The following is a 20,072-nucleotide window of genomic DNA, read 5'->3' as shown; positions in this document are numbered from 1 at the left end:
GTTAGCTGGAAGGGGTTTGCAAGCCATACATCTATATTGAAAATTGAAATCATACTATATACCATACAGGAGAGGAAAGGGGGTCCAGGTATGAGGGAAGGTCCAGCCGGTCCACGGGTCCACGGGTCCACTCCTTGAACCTTTAATGTTTGCACGTACTCCGTACAAATACTAGGTATCCATCCATGGATGGATACGGATTACCGATTACATGCTCGGGTGCTGATTGGATTCTGATTGGATGCTGGTCGGGTGCCGAAGTCGGGCCCGACTTCGGGTCGGCCCCGGCCTTGCGAGCCAATCAGCATGTTTACTGTGCTGCTCCATGGCAATTCCACTCAGGTCCGGACCAGGCCGATGAAACACTCTCCTGCCGACACTGAATTGCAGCCTCCGGACTGCTTCTGCCTTATAATGGGTGGAATAGCTTTGCGAACACAGGATGAGTGGATCTACAGTGTCAGGTGGGAAGATATTCATCTGCCTATACAAGCTGGAGTCATCCGATGTTCTGATATTAGAGATCGAGATATCGGAGATCGGTCGAAAGCGGACTGGTTCGCTAAGGGCTTCAACGGTTTTTCAGAGCACCTTGTTCCTTGTGGATGTTATAGCTAGGCGGGTGCACCAATTTCCAGTATCACCGATCGAGCTCACTACCGTTGCGTATGTGCTATGTGGCATTCTCACATATGGCTTCTGCTGGTGTAAACCTAAGGATATGGCCACGCCTGTTATAGTCCCTCTATGGTGCTATCGCCAAGACATGCAGAATGAGATAGAATACGCCACCAATGTGAAATCGGAAAATGGGTTTATTTTGCCGGCATGCATGAGGAACGATAGTGTCTCTGCCTTAAGTGAGCTCTATCATGAGCGGAAGCTCCTTGACACGCTCCTGGCTTCTGCTACTTGGCTGAATGAAGAGATGGCTTGCCAGGAACACACGCTTTCGTCGATCAAGGTTATCAGTGATGAGTGTAGTCGCTTTGAGCTTTTGCGCTGTTCATCTGGCTGCGTAAGTACAAACCATCCAGTACGAGCTTCTTAGGTGGAACTTTACGTTCCCTACCGAAGCAGAACTGACAAGTTGACGTACTTTCACTATTATTTCGGTTGCTTCGACCTTCATCTACTGTTTACCAATGACGATGCAAGACGTTTGCATGTGGTTAAGGTGGAAGGAGATGGTCCCAACATTTTTGATAGGTTTTGATTCCCATGACATCTTATGGCGGCTATTCAAAGACACCGTCTTGGTCATCTCTATGGCGGTCTACTTAATTTCGCGGGTTGGCATTGTGGCTCTCGTTTTCTCATGCTTGAGATTGCTTCCGGAGGGGCCTTGCAGGGCTATTCAGTGGGCGACGTCTATACCGCATTTTTTAAAGACATGCGGACATATGCCACAGAGAAACAGCCATCTCTTTGCTATACAGACTGGGATTTCCAGCAAGGTAATAAGGGCGTCCAGCATTACGGGTATGGTGTCTGCTGAATGACCGTGATACAAATAAAAAAGACTCGTCTCAAAATGCGGATACAAGAAAAACGAGCTATTGTCGCCTAGTGAATGGAAAGTATATATGTATGGCGAGTCATGCAATTCAATTTGAAAGTCCCACTATTTCCCATGGAAGACAATAACGGCCAGTATCCGCAACCCCAAGTGCATCCACAACACTGTATCTCAAACCAAGGAAATTCACCATCCATACTCCGTACTCCAAGCAAGGAATAGCAAGCCACGCTATCTAATGTGCTCCATCCCACGTTAGTTGCAGCAAGGCGTGCATGCGTACCCGACGGCCGAGACGCCCTACAGAATCCACGCCATTCCCGTAGAAAACGTCATGCCCGCGGATGAGCAAGGATCTTTCCTAACAAGATTCCATTTACAACGTATATTGTGTGTCTCGATTCTGTGCAATCACCGTCTCATGTTACTTTCGAAGCCCGGAACTCATGGACGAGAAAGGAATAGCGGTGGGCTTGGCTTCTTTCCAGTCTTGTCATCTGATGTACAACCGATGTTCTCCCGTTAGGGAATTTAGGAATTCCCCCTCACAGAAATCGGGAAAATGGTGGAATTTTAGATTTTGTCTTTTGCGGGGGGAAATTAAGTGGCATTTCTTTCCCCCGATCGCTCCTTCCATATTGGCCGTGCTATTTACATGTTTAGACCTCTCTGTTACGGCAAGAGCACCCCGGGCTTTCAGTACTTTCAGTAAGGAGGCTTACTTTCCAAGGGAAATCCCAACCTTGGAAGGTTCCAACCTTGGAAGGCTCTCCTAACTTTGCTGTCAGCTGTGATAGGGGCTTGCGGTAAGTTTTGGATTTGATCACATTCTTCTCTATCTTCGTGCTGTTAATCTTGAACATTCGGTTTCTAACTTCGAAGTCAAAATGCCTGCAAGGGGTCCATTGGTGGCCTTTCATCCCGGTTGGTAAGCTATCGTTAGTGCTGATAGCAAATCCCGAGTGTTGACCGACATTCGACCAGAGCAACCTTGGGAAGATAATGCAATATGCGAGGAATTTATTTCCGGCCTGCTAATTCTATGTTGTACCGGGATATCATCATAGATCGTCGTTTGTCGTATATAATATACTCCATACAACACACTTCGGCAAAACATACCGTCTCTCCTGGGGGGAAGCTCCCGGAGTTAATAGCCTGACGAAACAGAGCCCTAGCTTCCTAGCTTGCTTAGTCCCAGAGTCGGGGATATGTGCGATATATGTAGCAGCCTAATGAGCTTCTCCCATTAGTGTGTCGCCATGCGCGCCTCGGAGATTAATTTAGTGGCTTTTGGCGACAGGAGGATTTTTGTTTTGGAGCTGGATGGTATTATTTTTTTTATGTACAACATAGCTCTCGACAGTTCACATGGTATAGGTGATCGACAAGAGATATTTCCGATCCGTTAATGCACAGTGTTGTACGGAGTACAGAGAGTACCTAGGTAAATCTTCTTCTTTTCCTTTTCCTTTTCCTTTTCATTGTACAAGGTACATTAATAACATCTACCTCGTATACAACCCATTACCCTACAAATACCAACGTTAGCGGCTTAGCCACAAGCCCACAAAGGTCAAATCAGAGAGCTCCCCAACAGCGTCATATTTCTCCATCGCCAAGATGAAACAAAATGCGGGGTAGTCAGAGCTTCTAAGATCACCGAGGAGAAAGGAAGAAAGACAAAATAAAATAAAAAAGAGAAGAGAAAAAGAGAAACACACATTCGAACTCTAACCTTTTCAAAAGCCATTGTCCTTGCGTGATACCCATGCAGCTCCCAAACAGCTCCCAAACAGCTTTTAAACATCTTTTAATCAGCTTCTCCGTTTCTCTGCGCATTTTTGCTTATTCCCAACAGAATATCCAAATATAATATGGCGCCCCCCCCACAAGAGATTCCTATTCGGTCACTCCAACACTACTCTGCGCACGAGAACAAAGGATCCGAAGACCAGGCTGTTGGGTGTATCTGACTGACGCCTCATTCCTCCCTTGCATGCAAGCACACCGGTTTTTCGATTTTCTCCGGATCAAGCTCAGCCGCGTCCTGCCTGCGCATTTTAGTCTATCTTGTATGGTAAATAGTAAATCTGCATATGTGCCTCAAGTAGAGCATGCATGCTGTGCCGTACCTACCTGATCAACATACGTATATATTGTAGCCGAGCGATTACCGATTACCCGATTACCTAGGCAATCTAGCGTGCATCTAGTTAGGGCGAGGTCGACGATAGGTGCAGTTTATCTCTTAGGGGCTGATCGGCGACTTTGGCGCCTTTTTTTTTTTTTTTTTTTGAACATTCCTTTTCAGAGTTTCCCGTCAACACGAGCGTGTATGCGAGTCTGGCTCCCGGGGAAATGATGGCCTGTGCCAATCTGTACGGAGTACGGAGTATACTATGCAATATACAGTAGCCTTGGGGGGTTAATCTACATTCGTCTTAATTCGTCTTACTGGTTTTTATTCCACTAATCCCAAATAATCATATGTTTTCTAGATTATGTTCGATTACCTCAATGGCTGAGACGGGCTGCATCACTGATAGGCAATTTCTCCACGGCTGTGGGTCCCACCAGCACATGCTCTTGCCTCGTACACTGTGTTCATCATCCGGATATATCATGAGCGCAGAACTATTGGTCCTCAGAGTGAGATCTACCTCCCTCCAGGCAATCTACCATAGATCTGCAGCACGCGACTAGGCGAAGCCCTACGGCGTACTCCGTGTCCCATACTTCGGTACCAGGTTGTAAGTAAACGAGCTTGTCGATCACGAAAAAGAGACAGAAAGAGAAGGGGAAGTAAAAAATGAAGCCATAGGTCGGCTGCCATCTCCCCCGGCGTAATAAGGTTGAAGTGATCAGAAGATCGCCGCAGTTAAGATGACAAGTGGGTTGCCACGTTCAGTCCGGAGTAGGCAGTTACCCAAAACGCCACAGCTTCTATTTACGTTTCAGCTGTTTTGCTTTCCAATCTAATCCGCTCTGGCATGTCTTCCTGTGATCCTCACCGCATAACTTTGCGCAAAGACCGAAGCTTCTTGCGACACTTTGAGCCTACTGGCTAAGGCCCGGGCCAACCGAGGCTATCCGACGCACCTGATGAGGCGAGTATCTGTTTGGTCTTTAAGACACATGGGTTCGCCACCGGAATTCTATTCGAGCCAAGACGTGGATAGTAAGCCAAGGGTCCTCTCGCCATTTGTTTCTGGCCTACAACAGACTTCGAGTGTGGCTGAAGGGTGCCAAGTGATCGACCACGGCGATAAAAAGCAAATTTAAAATGACTGATGTGCGTTATACGGGGAGTACGGTGAAGAGAAGTAGGAAGTAATCCCTTCTAAGGTTCATCAGGGATGTATCCTATTAGTCTATTTATCAGGGATAGCATGTTATATCGCAAAGTCTATGAGATCGAGGGAATGTGAGAGCGATATTCCCCTCATGGAGTGCAACGTCTACAAAGTACAATCTATACAATTTTAAAACAAGTGGAGAGACGGGAACAGCCCCAACCTTAAGGAAATGGGACCCGAGGACTTGTGTTCGGGATGAGCTGGGGTACCTGATTCGGGATGGAGCAAGAGCAATCCGTGTTATCACCGTTGGCCCCGGATGCCGCGTCATAAAGACCATCCCTTGCAGTCTTGCTTTCTATTATCTCCTTTGCTTCTGCTAGGTTTTTTTCTTTTTTTCTTTTTTAATTCTTCTCGTCTCCAGGTTTCCCATGTATGCCATATTTCTGTGTTTAATTTCCCTTTTTTTTATGGAGACACGGATATAAATGGGGAACTTCCAGACCCTGGGAAATTAGTTCTATTCTCCGTTTACTTCCCGCAAGATATCGTTTTTAGCGTTAAGTGACCTTACCCTCTCATCCTCTCATTTGGAAAGACCGGAGTACTTCGGCCGCTAACCTTGGGAAATTGGCTTGGCTTGATTGTGAGAGTTACTATTTTCATGTTTGATGGACAAATTCCCGAGGGCCCCCATGAAATGGCTTTTTTTCCTGCGGGCGAGAATGGTACTATGTACTCCGTACTATGTATGATATCATCTTCTAACACAAGCCCACTACTTGGCAAGACGTGGCAGCCCCTTTGGAAGACCCTGAAACTCAATCTGTATACAGTATACCATACATATAGAGTTGATAGTTACCCCCTCAAGAAGGTATACAACATGACTCCAACCTTGGAAGAGGTTGGAAGTGATTAAAAGAAGCCAAGAGACTAGGAAGTTTATTTTGCAAAGATACGGTCACGGTGTATTCAAAGTGTATTCGATACCGTACCGTTCCATGCCCAGTCCAGTCTAGCATGTCTTGTTCGGAAGAGCATTTGGTAAATAACCTTGAAAGCTGCCCAGGTGGTAATGTGGGGGTTTCTATTTTTCCACTAGGCTATCGCAATTTACCTTTCCACTTTCAGGTCTTAAGAGTCAATGAAAGATTCCTAAATTACCCCCAGAGGTATTAGACGGTTTTCTGATGTGGTACACTGTTTCTACTGGGAGAGTTGAGACAATATTTGTATAACAAGATTTGGCGGAATAGAAGGAAATCAGGAAAAGATTGGGGAAAAATAAGGGAAAGAGATCGATGTAGGCAGTGACATTCGCGCGCTCTCTGATTGGTCTATTAGTATATATGGAAGATGTCAGTACAATGTACCTGGTACCTTCGAGTGAAATAATAATTATAATAATAATCTCCAACAGAGAGAAAATAAAATAGAGAAAATAACTAAAATAACTAAAATAACTAAAATAAAAATAAAAAAAAAATATAAAAAAAACCAAAAATATAAATCAAATAATCTACTCATTCTACGGTCCCATCCGCGCCGTTTTTCCCCCCCCCTTCACCAAAAGGTCTCTTAACATTAAATACTCTTTTTAATACCTCTTTTATCTTTACTTTATCGTATAGCATTCCCCCTCATTATATTATGCCCTGGATTCGCAATATCCCGGCTACCCATCCAGCCTGACCAGGATCTAATTTTCCTCCATTTCAAGGTCGTCTGCGATCGCATATGCGCTTACGTTCTTTCCCCTCTTTCCCCCTTCCTTTGGCTTTCCTTCTCCCATCTTCTGTTATTTGAGCTCTCAGATCTTTGCATCATGGCTCCAGGCAGTGGGCGCGACTTTAACTGCTCATGGGAGCATTGTGGAAAGGTGGGGACTTCAGCTCTTGATACTCTTTTTCCGTCCTCACATTCTAACCTGTTATTTGGTAGTCTTTCAATCGCAAGTCGGATCTCTGTCGCCATTATCGCATCCACACCAATGAGCGCCCGTATCATTGCACCGTAAAGGACTGCAATAAGAGCTTCATTCAGCGGAGTGCCTTGACCGTACACTCGAGGACCCACACTGGCGAAAAGCCCCATGTTTGTGACCATGAAGGCTGTCAGAAGGCATTCTCCGACGTAAGCGCCATTTTTGAAGCTCGCTATGCGCATTTAACTGATGATCTCTCATAGTCATCGAGTCTAGCTCGCCATCGCCGAATCCACACCGGGAAGCGGCCATACATATGCCACGAGCCTACATGCGAACGGAGGTAAGTATTTTTGGGTGGAAATATCGAAGCACTATTCTAATTGTCTTGTTGAAACTGCAGTTTTTGTCGCAAGACCACCCTCACCAAACACCAACACCGCTCCCACCCTCCAGGGAGCTTGACCCGACCATCCTCAGAAGATGGGACCTCCGAGCATTCTTACCACCAAACACCCGTATCAGTCTCGGTCCCGACTGAGCAGTACATGCTCGCCCAGCAACCTTTTTACCCGCAATCGGCGACACCAAGTCATGAGTTTTACTCGCCCCAAAGTGTGCCGATGGGCACCGTGCCGGTTCACGAAGCTGCCCCTCCGATCGTGGCCCAGACTGTCCCCGGAACCTCGCCGGTAAACATGCCACACGCTCAACAGCCGCAGCCGCACCCGCAACACCACGCGCATCCACAACAGCAGCAGCAGCAGCAGCAGCAGCATCAACAATACTTACAAATGATGCAACAGCGTTACGACAGTCCACGGGCGAACTACCTCCCAGAACAATACCAACATCCATCTTTTCAAGGCCACCAACTGCCTCCCGAACAGCCAATGATGGTTTCATACCACCCAAACTATGCGTATAAACCCCCCGGCTCCCGTCTCTTGAACCAAGCGGAGGGGACTGACTGGGGCTTTCTGGGAGTAGGCTAAGAGGAGATTACACCTAGATTTGTGGACCGAATGCGTGTTTAATGCCCGTTACGACTTCCCTGCTTTCTCCGGCTGTGCCTTTTATCTTTTCTTGAATTGCAAAGCAGAGATTTCGCATCTGCTTCGTTCTATGGCTCTATATCTCTGCTCCATTTCTAGGTTTCTGGGCGCTTTTATTATGGATTCCCCCTCGCGATATTATGCTACTTTTCTATATATTGTCATTTTAAACGGAGGCAAAGGTGTTTCCCTTGGCGAATCGTTTCTTGATACCTGAACATGGGACGTGTTTTTGTTCTTTTTTCTCCCAATTCCCCCTTTCCTGTTATATCCCCTCTGCCTGCATCGTCTCATTTCCAAGAATTTCTTTTACCAAGACGGTCATTCCGATATTACCCATATATCAGCGGAAGCCCAGGAATATTACTGCAATGGAGCCTCTACTCTCATTGGCTCCAATCCTTTCTCGTATACATATTCCTCTCAGCCTCCCGTATTATCTCACCTTGGCGTTATCCTACTCTTAAATGTCACACCATGCCTAGATTGGTAAACGATCCGGAAATAAATAAATTGGCTTGCATGACTCGTGTCTGATTCATTATTTTCCTCCATATTTTTATGCTTTTACTCTTTCTGGTTGATATGGCCCCATTTTTCCTCGGAGCCTTGGGAGGGCTCGGAAAGCCAAGGGCCAAGGAGATGTCTTGCTAACAAAGACGTTTTCTTTTCATTCGCGCTCGTTCTCGCTTGCCTGTCTAGAAAGGGCTTTTCATATTATTAATATTATATTGCTTGGAATGACGTTTAGAGGACTGTTTGGGGTAATTGTTTACTTATATTATCTATGGATATCTCTCAAAGTATTATTCACTCAGACAATCCCAATCACAATATTGGATTATTCGAATATTCGAATATGAGAATGTTAAGATACATTCGGGGTTCCTTTCGCCTTCTCTTCCCGAGTACCCGAATGCAACGGCAATTTGTTTTCCTTAGACATACATGTCTTAAGACAAAACCTGGTGGATTATCCAGGGATCTCTACCAGGTTAATCCACCAATACGGACTGGGTTCCTGTTCTGCATATTGAGTAACCATCGATCTAAGGTAGTAGGAAATATGCCAACGTTGCACTCTGGCTAAAACACTTTAGTAGCAAATCAGTCTCTCAGCTCCGTGGGGGACCGGTGTGCTTGGTTTTGTTTTAGTTTACATGGCCTAGGGCCTTGTGGCAAACAGAACATTTTCTCTCTATTTCTTTTCTTTTCTTTTTTTACCAGGGATTTGCTTCGCGAGGACTTGGTGAGACACCTGCGCCTTCTAAGGAGTGGTGTAGGTTTGTTGTTATTGTATACGGGTGAGGTACAAGGTACTTGGGGTTCTTTCGCCTACACCTATCTATACGACCTAGCCAGTAAGAATTGAGTACGGGGGGATATTCCTGGAAGTAGTTTTCGAATATGTAAAGACTAAAAGAAAAGAAATAATAAAAAAAGAAATAAGCCAGGGATGCTCAAGTGCAAGACTTCAACTGCAGCCCAAAACCGGGTTTCCTTTTTGGTTTGTAAGGCTATCGTAAGGCTTATTCAAATCGGATACCATATCCGATTTGAAATTGGGAGATCTTCTCTGGTCATTCTCTTGTGATTCTATATGTTTTACTTCGTTTTTGATCCTTTCTCTCCCATTCAAAAGTATCTACGCGGAGTCTCCGGACTTGCCTGCCGAGCGACACTAACTTTCGACGGAGATCCATACAGGGGTTTGATTGAACCCAAGAGTGGAGGGCTGGGAACCTGTGGAATATGAAAAGGGCCGGTAGATCCCGCCTCCAGAAAGATCACCATTATTTCCAGGAAATACAACATACAACATACAACATACGGACATAACACCCTCGGAAGACCCTGTGTTGCCCTTTCCCGGGATTCCAATGTCGCAGTACCTGCGCACTACTACACCAGTGGACATAAAAGCCTCATACATTAGGATCTCGGTGATCCGGATGCGCAATAGTATATCCATACCCGGTTCGGGCTGAGACTACTCCGTAGGATGTTTTAATCCCCCCACATGCAAGTCACCAACTGCGCCTAAACCCGACGGGGCTATGCGTTAGCCTTGAAAACGGGGCTCGATACCTCCAATCGTTGAGAGAGGTTCTTCGACTTGTTGGTATTCATTTCGCTTCGTCTCTTGCTCATTTCGCTTCTATCGGAGATTTTCATTAGATCCTAATCTATTTTTACTCCGTATGTTGTATCTTCCCCTCCATTCCATCATTCCATCAGCAAATCATAAGGCGTCTGCCATGGGGCCAATTTCGAGCCGCCATGCAATATAGCATGCTGTACTCCATACTCCGTCGACAATGATTTCGGTGAATACAACATCCAGACAATCGGCGATCTCGACTGGAAAGGCCTTGGTCTTGCGTGGCCTCCGCTTCTAGTTTCAAGATTGGTATAAACGGGGCAGTTACTTCCGTGGTCGCATCGGACTACAGATTCCCTGGGGGGGATACTACGAACTAGGATCTAGCCGCTTGCCAGCTAATGTATCAGAATGGGTCGGGGAGGAAATCAAAACCAAAACACCGATTGCGACGGTGATTGGTTCGAGATGTTGATTCGCGTATGTTGTAGTATATGCAGGACATGATAAAGGAGGAGTCATGAAGATCGGGAAATCGGGAAAGACGCACTCGATGGAACATGGCAAATAGGAGAACAATTCCAGCTGATTCACGATCGGAGAATCGGGCCTTGCATTCTGCGACCGAGGCTGATATTTCCGGCCCCCAATGCCAAGCCCTGTTAGTCGCATCGGCGTTCTTGGCCTTATGGGCATTCTAGGGGGCCAACGATGTGTCAATCAAACATATTGGATGGACATCAGGGATAGTGAAGCTGTAGGTAATTCCGAAACTGATGTTTTGGGTTTATTTCCGTGCTGCAATACCGGAGCAGAGAGAGAAATAGGAAAAAGCAGAAAGAAAAAAAAAAAAAAAAAAAAAAACAGAAAACAGACAAGGATAGAGCTTTCCCAGCTGTTTCCGCTTGTGGGTTTGATCGGCTATACACTCATTTCCAGACTTATTATAATCTACAGTACAGTAGCATACTCCTCCGTACATAAGCTCCGCTGTGAGATCCCTACGGGCTGCTCAAGAGTCGGTGTGGGGCTCTTTCCAACGGCGATGTAAGGGAACCAGGATGGACCAGAAGACTTCCCCGTGTGAATGGCCAAAGAGATAATTTGCTAGAATACCCAGGTAAAAGTGTCTGGTTGTCATGGGTGTCCCCTGTAGGGTGCATGGCGACATTAGAGCTTTGCCTAATGAATGAGAGACTTCTGAAACAGAGAAGATGACGTAGGGCGTGGCTATGTACTATCCGAGCTAGGACATTACGTTATTTTCTGGACCAAAACTACTTAGTAGACGCCGTTATATAGCTTGCCGGCGTTGACGCGCGGTGGAGAAAGCTTTGGGGAATCTAAAGGGACTAAAACTGGACTTGTTTCCTAAAGGGGTATGTAGTATGGAGTAAGTAATTTGAGCATATCCCTGTTACTCCGTACTCCGTACTGACATTGCTGTTACTACTCCGTATTATCATAGTCAAAAGAGTCTATTTCCAGACCTATCGAATGATCTACAAGAGATATACGGAGTATATATCATTCGAATGAGGAAGGAGAGTTCAGGAGCTTGGGCCTTTCGGGAGCCCCGGGGTACACGGCGCAGAGAGTGGTGGGTGCGGGTATTGTATTGGTATTGTATTGGTACGTACTGGTATGACATTGCGGAGTACGCTATGGACCGTTCCCGAAGGTCCACTGGGATCCCGGTACCTGGAGACTGTCAGTGTTTTCCGTTGGTTATGCTATGGTAATCTGGTAAAGACATTAGGTATACGAATACTATTAGACAGAATCACCTTGTCCAGACGAAAAGGAAATGCTTGGCATGAATCCACAATGTAACCTGTCAAACATGATTTCTTGGAAAGCTCACCTCTTAGCTACCTAGGTAGATTCTGGTTCCATGTGGTCCCCGATGATCGACAAGACGTACATAGCCTACGGAGTGCATCGGTGAAGAGTAAAGTCAAAAAAGAGAAGTCCAGCAAAAGTAAAGTGGATCGGTAATCTTTTCATTATCCATCGAATCCATCGACGAGTTGCGATAGTCCCCAACCTCAACGCTTCGACCCATTCCGTTGAAACTAGTCCGATCTTCCCGGAGAGAGACATTGGAAACAAGCTTTGTGGAATGGGGCAGAGAGCGCGCACATCTCAGATCCTGGGGCTTTATCCAATAATTTCGACGAGAAATCATTTCCGAAACAAAGCTGTATATACCCATGGAGTACAATGAAGACCTGGAAAGATGGGTCCCACCTCTAAATGGCAACTTCGAACCGAGTGATCGGCAGAATTTCAAGAGAGAAGTCCAGTTGTGGCTTGAATTTAGGCAAAACTGCGTGTTGCGGCTCAGGCTGATCCCAAACTTTCTTTTCCAAGTTTCTCTTTTTTTTTTTTTATAAAAAAAAAAAAAAAAGAAAAACCAAAACCGTTACCAAAACGGGAAAACAGAAAAAAAAAAAGAAGTTGGAACACTAAAAGATTGGACCCATGGAACCAAATTACCGCTCGGCTATTGGCGAGCAGTGGAGAAAGTAGCAAACCTTGGATGATTCTCGCCCACATGGCGGATCTGAAATGATATCAACTCCATACATTATACCAATCTAGAAAGGTCAGAAAACCATAGTTCCTGACTCAAGCAATCCACCTAGGTATGTCTAGCCGTCTCGCATTATGAAACCCAATGTGATCAAAGATCCCCCATACCCCCACAAGTGGTCCCCCACAATGTCTGGTCTAGATCGGATCGTCTTTTCTTGGGAGCTCCATCGATCAGCATCTTAGAATGAGGCTGTCTATGCCGAGGAGATACAACATGCAAAGGGAGATTCTATTTAGTTCTGTCGACGGAGTAGTCAGATCGTGGTCTTCGTTTGCTTTATACCGTTCCTTTTGCTTGTGTCACAAAGTGGTCTTGATACCCGATACCGGAGTAATAGTACGCTGCATTGTACATGTTAAATGGAAACGTTATACAAATATCCTCCGTAAACTGGAAATACATAGGTCATTTCGATTTCTACCTAGACATGACTCAAAGTCCAAATGCAAATCACCTGGACATCATTTCTGCATTAATAATACGGACGTTATCCACCTGGGCGGTATTATTTACAACGCTGTCTTTCTCTACTAGTTAACTAGTTAACTAGTTAGTATTCGCAAAAAAAGCCTCAGGCACCGCAAACTACGCCGCTAATCCGCTTCTGGAAATTTTAGACGAAAAAACACCTGCGGCCCCTGTCATTGGCCCGTTCTTGTTCCATCTCTCCATCTGCGCTGGGGAAAGCGATTATCCATATCCAGTCCAGACAAGTTACTGTATACAACATAACTTACAGAATACTCCCGGGACACTGATGTCGAGGGTCTCACGGGTGTACGACACTGGTAACGGCTGCGTTTATAAGCCTTTTGTGCGACGCTATCCGGGCTGGATAAAGATGCCGGGTGTCGGTGTATGACACAGTGCATGTTGTACCAGGTACCTACCTAGGAAAAACCATCCTGGCAAATACGCCAGTCTTGGACTTGCAATATCGGCGAATGCTGACCGGAGGTTTCTCTGGACTATGCGGGAACAGGAAATGGGGGCGGCATGCTATGGCTTGACCGGGGTATTGGGGCTGTGTACTATGTCCTTCCTTTCTGGGCTCTCTTCTCTTTCTCTCTCCGTCGGAAATCGGGATGTCGGCGCGATAGACACATGGCGAATGGTATTTTGACCGAGGTTGGATGGGAGGGGATTGGGCTGCTGCGATATTGCCCACCCACCCCCGGCTGATGACTTTTTGGCTTGGGGCTCATGGGCTGGTAGTTGCGTGATATCGGTACTTCATGCAGGTACGTATGAAATGACGACCTCGTGTTCCGTGATGTTATGGTTATTCGATCAGTGAGGGAAGGCACACACAGCTTTGAAGTATGCACATATACACCACAACGCTAGGTGGCAGTAGATTGGGCGTCGAAAACGGCTAGGTTTGACGCCATTCGAAGTAGTATGCTCACTCAGTTGCTCAGAGAGCGCTCTCTAAGCACTCATGGTTGCCCAGGGATCAGCTTACCCTTCACTTAGGGTACTGGGGGTAGGCAATCAGAGACGTTATTGTTGGGATGATCCTATCCTCCGTGGATGCCTGTTTTCCCCGGCAGACTGAGCTTGCTTGTTATGCGGTCTCTATAAAACGGCCTTCTTTTGGTTTGAACAGCAGAATTTTCTTCTTTCTCTATCTGCCAGTCCATGGTAGCTGTAGCCTCCAACAGCTATAACGTGATTCCTTCTACGTTGTCCGACTGTAGCCACTAATTGCCCAAAAAAAAAAATAGAAGGGTCCTTTTGTTAGGTGCTGAACCACCCCACGCCTTCATTCTAGTATTTAAGAGCCTCTGCCCCCGGTTATTTCGGGCACTTCACCCAAGACTTGCATGTATTCCACTAATGTCTAATTCCTAGGTCTCTTTTGGATCTTAGTTACCGTCTTCTCTTCCCTTCTGCTCCTGTGGCATCATTCCTCTTCTTCTCCAGATTATTTCGTTTTCTCACTACCTCATTCCTACTCCAGTTGACGCCGTACTTATTATCTTAGCACCACTGCGAGTGGGAAAAAGCAGGCTTATGGTCCCCAGTGTTATCGGCGGCGTCGTCAAAACAGCCTGAGAACGGTATCGAGTAGAAAGCGTAGACACGATCATCATGTCCAACAGCCCATTTATTGCTTGTAGAGAACAATAACTTTAGAGTTGCATCTCATCTGCTTTGACTCAGATAATATTTGTCGAGACATTCATATAACGATCTTTACTAATAGTGATTCTGGTGGATTCAGATCTGGAAATGCTCCGCTAAAGCAAATGGGTTCCCTGCATCCGTTGTAGAATAGGGTAACAAATAGTAAATACAGTAGCCCTACATAGCAAATATAGCAGTTGGCACCATGCGCATAGACAGTTGTGACTTTTGGGGCAGTGCTACATCCATGGATATGGAGCACTATATACGAAAGCACAGATGATATACATCAGGCAACCCAACATCAGCCCGGAATAGGAATATGTCCGTGAGATATCTTACTATCTCCACTATACCAACTCCAAAATCCCAACCAACCCAACTCGAACTTACCAACTCGTCAGCCCGCGCTCACGATCAAACCCAGCCCGCAGCTGTTTCCCAGGCTTGAGCAACTTGCCCTGCAAGACAGTATACCGAATAATATTCTCACACTCCTCCGGCCGCACACGTGCCAACCAGATGCCCTGCGCAGCACCCTCATCCACAACCCCTTCCGCATCCGCAGGATCATCGCGCTTGTACCAATCAAAGTCCCGGCGGCGGTACACAATCACATTCGCAGAGTATTTGTGTCCACCAACATGGCTAATGAAATAGATACCCACACCGCCAGGCCGCTGGTCGTCCATGTCACGGTACAGACCGAGCGGACGAAGGTGGCGCTCGAACTCGCGGCGGAGTAAGGGTGCGGATTGCCCACAGCGCGCGTCGCGTGTGCGCTGCGAGCAGAGGAGGATTACTGCTGCGTGCGGGCAGGGGTGGGACTTGAGGGATGTGGTGATTGATGTTGTGGATGGGTGTGGGAGGTCTTGTGTTTGTGTGGAGTCTTGGTCTTGGGTTGCCTCTGTTGGTTTCTCCGGGTGGGGTGGGATTGCACCTAGTGGTGTGGTTGTTGTCAAGGACCGGTTTACGAAGTTCTCGATCAGATCTGGGACTAGCTGTGGCGTGACTTGCTCGACGACGGTGAAGCTCGGCAGCAGCAGGACGTTTGTTGGTTGCTTGCCTGCGTCGGCCATATGGTATTCGTCCGGGACGGGCATGTTTGACGCTGACAGCTTGAGTCGCTGTAAGAAGGTTGTTGTTAGCTTCTCTGTGCGTGCATTGGTTGGCAGGTATAGAGGGATGGTGGTGGATATTGTCATACCCCGTTGCTCGGTTCCAGTCCTCCTTTCTCAATGGCTTCCATGACGCTCCCTTGCTCGTCCGCCACGTCTCGCACCCAGTCTGACTTTCCTGTTGCGACGAGCATGTGCGTCGCCCATCCGTTGACTTGGCCATATAGTTCGTCTTGGTGATCGACATCGAACTTTGCGGGGTATTTAATTGTGCATGTGGCACAGTCGTGCAAGCAGTCTTCGCCGTCTACTGCTGGATCGACGTTTTTGAACAGCTTATCGCTTGACGAGATTGTTTGAAACCCCTCTGCGGCGAGGGCGTTGTCGCCCACAGCATCGGTGGTGAGGTCGGTTCTGGAGGAGGCGGCAGAGACGTTGGAGGAGCTGAAAAGGGAGGAAGCCCCTCGGCGAAAGAGATGCATTGTTACAGTATATGGATATATTCTTCAACAGAGCGAGAAAGGAGAAAAGTCTGCCAGTTTGGCCTCTTATTCTTTATGACGCGTCGTAAAATGATAAATTGATCTTATCAATCATTTTGCAGGTTCGCCAAGCCCTCGGAATGGTTTCCGCCTAAGTCCACCCCACTGACCAGGTTGAGGTAAAGCCCTACAGGGATTCTAATGTTGGCGCAATTGGTGCCCAAATGGCGTTGCTCTATAAGTAATATACAGGGTATGGAATTTAACATTATCACTGTCTACGTCCAGCGTAGTCAATTGTATACGGCAAATCTGTCGGATCTCGTGGCTGCGTCAAGCGAATGACACTCCCTCCCGAACTGCCAGATTGGCCCGACGCCACGCGTCGTAGAGATCTCATAGAAGGTGTGCGGAAAGGACTTCGCGCCGCGTAGTATCCACTGCCGGTTGACAGTCCCGAGGCGGGGCTCTGCATTGCGGGCGCAGTGTCATACCCGGACTGGGTCTCCCAGGTAGACGCATTCGATGGACGAAGGCTGTCACTCCGCATGGACCCTAGAGTCCCGTCGTAACCGTAAGTCCCCACAGTATCTGTTTCTCCCTCTTCGTCCGAGGGCCCGATGCCGGATTCGCTATAGGCTCGTCGGTAGCTTGCACTGTCGCGAATTTCGTCCAGGATCGGTGGTGCAATAGATGTCATCCCTCTCAAGATCTCCGCGAACAGATGCATCAGGTCGCGAAATTCCGCCTCGTGTAAATGGCGTGACGAGAATCGGGCTCGTTCGTACAGCGCAAGGAAATCCACACCGAGTTCTGGCGGATAGATAGCCCCAAGGGACGTCAGATGGCGGATATATTCTCTCAGGCCCATTGACGCAGGACGCTGCAATACTTCCACCACGCGCGTATCCGGAAGAGACTGTGTCGCAAGGTCGCCTGACGGATCGAAGTGGTACGTGGCCGCAGGTGATAATGAATCAGCAGGGGCAAGGGAGACAGCCTTAGCTTCAATCAAGCTGGGAAGCTCTTGTATGACCGTGCGATATGGTAGGTTCGGTAAATCCGGCGAATCAGGTGAAGACCAGCCGGGGTGCTCGACATGGCCCCATGGGGGTCGTTCGGGGTCAATGAGAAGTGGTCTGTATTTCTGGAAGCTGTCCTTGTCGGTAGAGATATCACGCGGGCGGGCTTGATACGCGATGACCGCACTGCGGACCAGGCCTTCCTTCACTAGTCGCCTAACGCTCTTGTTCACATCTTCCTTTTCCACGGGGATCCAGGCTTTGGGTATGCCGGTGAGTGCACTCCGGTTCGTGTAGATGCGTGTCGCGTAAATGAGAACTGCAATTATAAAAGTTATGACATATGCGCCGGTGATGAAAAAGACGTTGGTGAGTCGGTTCGTCTCGTAGCATTGGTAGATAGCGTCCGCTGGTGTGAGGATGATGAGGCAGAAGAGGATGAGGGCAAAGAAGAAGAACCCGGTTGTGTTGAGAAAGCGCTCAAGTCTGACTGCCATGGCTTCCCGTGTGCCAACTGCATGACACTTGGGTGAGATTTAGCAGATCTCAGCCATGAAGCGGAGCGAGTCTGACGGGGAACAACAACTGCGATACCGATAAGGATACGATTTAAAGTTGAACACGTGATCCGCGTTGCATAGGCACTTTCCCCGTTCGGTGGATTTTCAACAAACTTCCCCAGTGCTAACCTCGGGGGGAATTCCTTTCTTTTCACATGCAGCTGACTGTCGCATATCTCTCTCATTGAGACATCAAGCAACAACATCTCCGGCCTCAGCCAGCTTCAATTGGAAGCCTTATCGCATAACCCCTAACTCCGATATCAAGAAAAGTGCGAAGTCAACAAACTCACTGGAGCAACAAGCCATGGACCAGGCCAAGCCCGCTAGTGAGCAGCAAATGTTGCACATCCTGGTGACAGGTGCCAACAGGTACGAAACTCTCAATACAACCGTCTAGCTCAATTCCCTATACTAACTTAGACCATCCACAGCGGCCTTGGGTTCTCTATCTGCTGCCGCCTTGCCGACGAGTTCCTCTCCTCTCACCCAGAATCCGAGTCCCTCACCATAATATTCACAACTCGGAGTGCACGCAAAGCCCAAGACACAATCCGCAGACTAGAAGCACACCTCCAATCGACCTCCCCGTCCGCATCCGCCGCGGCACGTGTGCACTTCGTCTCCGAGACCGTCGACCTTGGGGATCTCCGCTCGGTGCGCGCACTTTCTCGCAAACTAGTCCACACCCTCCCCCGACTCGACTCAATTGTCCTCAACGCGGGGCTGGGCGGCTGGTCTGGCATCAGCTGGATCAGGGCCATTTGGGACGTATGCACAGATCTCCTCCACGCGGTGACCTGGCCAGCCTACAAGCTCGCACCGGCGGGCGTGTTGACAGACAAGCAAACAAAGACAGAAGAAGAGCCTGCACTCGGAGCGGTCTTTTGCGCGAACGTCTTCGGTCACTATATGCTGGCGCACAACGTGGCTCCGCTGCTGAAGCGGGCGCGCACGAATGGGCCCGGCCGTGTGGTCTGGGTTTCCAGTATCGAGGCGACTTGGAAGTTCTTCGACATCGACGATATCCAGGGCCTCCGCACTGATGCGCCATATGAGTCTTCTAAGGCTCTCACTGACCTCCTCGCGCTGACCTCCAATCTGCCGTGCACGGCCCCCTGGGCGATTGATAGCTTCTTGCAGTCCGAGACTGAGCTTGACACCCATGCTATCCACACAGATGCCCCCGATGTGAACCCGCTCATGTATGTCTCTCACCCTGGTATCTGCGCCACATCCATCGTCCCGCTTATTCTTCCCCTTACATGGGCGATGATTGCTATTTTCTGGACCGCGAGAATGCTGGGCTCGCCCTGGCATCCGTTGTCTACTTACCTCGGCGCTTGTGCTCCTGTGTTCCTGGCGCTCGCATCGCAGGCAGACCTAGAAGCTGCGGAAGAGCCTTACCGCCGGGCCGGTGGTGGTCGAGCGAAATGGGGTTCGTCTTGCGGACGTCTTGGAAATGAAAGTGCGGTTTCTACTGAGGTCGACGGCTGGGGCCATGGTGGTGTTGTCGGCACGCCTGTTGTTGAGGCAGACCGGCTCCGACGTCGTAAGCGTGGCGCGGAGGATCTTACCAAGGAAAACAGGGAACAGTTCGAGGAACTTGGACGCCAGTGCTGGAAGCAGATGGAAGAATTGAGACTTCAATGGGATGAAATCCTGGACCAAGCTGAGGCTCGTTCCTAGGGACGGTTTGAAGGCAAAGAACCGCTTCGTCAAATACTCACAGAACTATGCTTATCTTAAGTCTTTTCCTTGATTTTCTGCTACTTGACCTATTCGAAGCAGAGCAGCTTCAATGACTGTATGTCCAATTCTGTATGTAATACTATGCTGTATGATACTTCTACCAAGAATACCTGAAAATATGAAACATCCGAAGAATCGTGTTGAAGACCAATTAAGCTTGTATCTTTTTTTTTTCTTTTCGAATTTCGCCTCCCATTATTTACATCAACAGAACCAGCCCCACGCCCATGTTCTCATTAAAACGGATATGGCATGATTTCCTTGCCCACCAATTGCCAGAAGACCAGCAGATAAAAAAATTGAAAGAAAAGAAGCTTGGAACGAAAACAGGTGGCCAAACGCAAGGGAGCGGGGATGTAGTGACGAAACCCTCAAAATGTAGCACTAAAACGGGGATAATTTGGAGGATAAAAGTAGAAAGACAAGACTAAAAGGGGTTATTTCTTGCAAAACAGCCGAAATCGCACGTTTTCACCATCTAGGTTTCTGAGTGCATTGATCGGACGAA

The 20,072-nt window shown here is 47.8% G+C and overlaps 7 protein-coding genes across 7 annotated transcripts; 5 read left to right on the top strand and 2 right to left on the bottom strand.

Moving 5' to 3' along the window:
* Window positions 1-185: 185 nt before the first annotated feature.
* On the top strand, window positions 186-383 carry N7525_005632 (uncharacterized protein; the record flags this gene model as incomplete). Its single annotated transcript, XM_061213464.1, has 1 exon — window positions 186-383. The coding sequence occupies one exon, from the start codon at window positions 186-188 to the stop codon at window positions 381-383; it is 198 nt and encodes a 65-aa protein (XP_061070485.1).
* A 338-nt stretch (window positions 384-721) lies between these two features.
* On the top strand, window positions 722-1,094 carry N7525_005631 (uncharacterized protein; the record flags this gene model as incomplete). Its single annotated transcript, XM_061213463.1, is given in 2 exon segments — window positions 722-1,018; window positions 1,038-1,094. 2 exon segments carry the CDS (start codon window positions 722-724, stop codon window positions 1,092-1,094), a joined length of 354 nt encoding a protein of 117 aa, XP_061070484.1.
* A 5,534-nt stretch (window positions 1,095-6,628) lies between these two features.
* On the top strand, window positions 6,629-7,740 carry N7525_005630 (putative C2H2 finger domain protein; the record flags this gene model as incomplete). The annotated part of the gene is made up of 4 exons (XM_061213462.1): window positions 6,629-6,700; window positions 6,763-6,954; window positions 7,009-7,088; window positions 7,149-7,740. Exons 1-4 carry the CDS (start codon window positions 6,647-6,649, stop codon window positions 7,738-7,740), a joined length of 918 nt encoding a protein of 305 aa, XP_061070483.1. The 5' UTR covers window positions 6,629-6,646.
* A 3,805-nt stretch (window positions 7,741-11,545) lies between these two features.
* N7525_005629 (uncharacterized protein) lies at window positions 11,546-11,780 on the top strand (the record flags this gene model as incomplete). The annotated part of the gene is made up of 2 exons (XM_061213461.1): window positions 11,546-11,639; window positions 11,683-11,780. The coding sequence occupies 2 exons, from the start codon at window positions 11,546-11,548 to the stop codon at window positions 11,778-11,780; spliced, it is 192 nt and encodes a 63-aa protein (XP_061070482.1).
* A 3,239-nt stretch (window positions 11,781-15,019) lies between these two features.
* Window positions 15,020-16,230, bottom strand: N7525_005628 (sucrase/ferredoxin-like domain-containing protein; the record flags this gene model as incomplete). Its single annotated transcript, XM_002564587.1, has 2 exons — window positions 15,020-15,757; window positions 15,838-16,230. 2 exons carry the CDS (start codon window positions 16,228-16,230, stop codon window positions 15,020-15,022), a joined length of 1,131 nt encoding a protein of 376 aa, XP_002564633.1.
* A 271-nt stretch (window positions 16,231-16,501) lies between these two features.
* Window positions 16,502-17,749, bottom strand: N7525_005627 (uncharacterized protein; the record flags this gene model as incomplete). Its single annotated transcript, XM_002564588.1, has 1 exon — window positions 16,502-17,749. One exon carries the CDS (start codon window positions 17,747-17,749, stop codon window positions 16,502-16,504), a length of 1,248 nt encoding a protein of 415 aa, XP_002564634.1.
* A 370-nt stretch (window positions 17,750-18,119) lies between these two features.
* Window positions 18,120-19,501, top strand: N7525_005626 (3-keto-steroid reductase; the record flags this gene model as incomplete). Its single annotated transcript, XM_002564589.1, has 2 exons — window positions 18,120-18,184; window positions 18,247-19,501. The coding sequence occupies 2 exons, from the start codon at window positions 18,120-18,122 to the stop codon at window positions 19,499-19,501; spliced, it is 1,320 nt and encodes a 439-aa protein (XP_002564635.1).
* Window positions 19,502-20,072: the final 571 nt, after the last annotated feature.

This window comes from Penicillium rubens, assembly GCF_028828025.1.
Source record: "Penicillium rubens strain IBT 27055 chromosome Unknown utg000002l_segment0_segment0, whole genome shotgun sequence".
Classification (NCBI taxonomy): Eukaryota; Fungi; Ascomycota; class Eurotiomycetes; order Eurotiales; family Aspergillaceae; genus Penicillium; species Penicillium rubens.
This window is presented reverse-complemented; position numbering and strand designations above follow the sequence as displayed.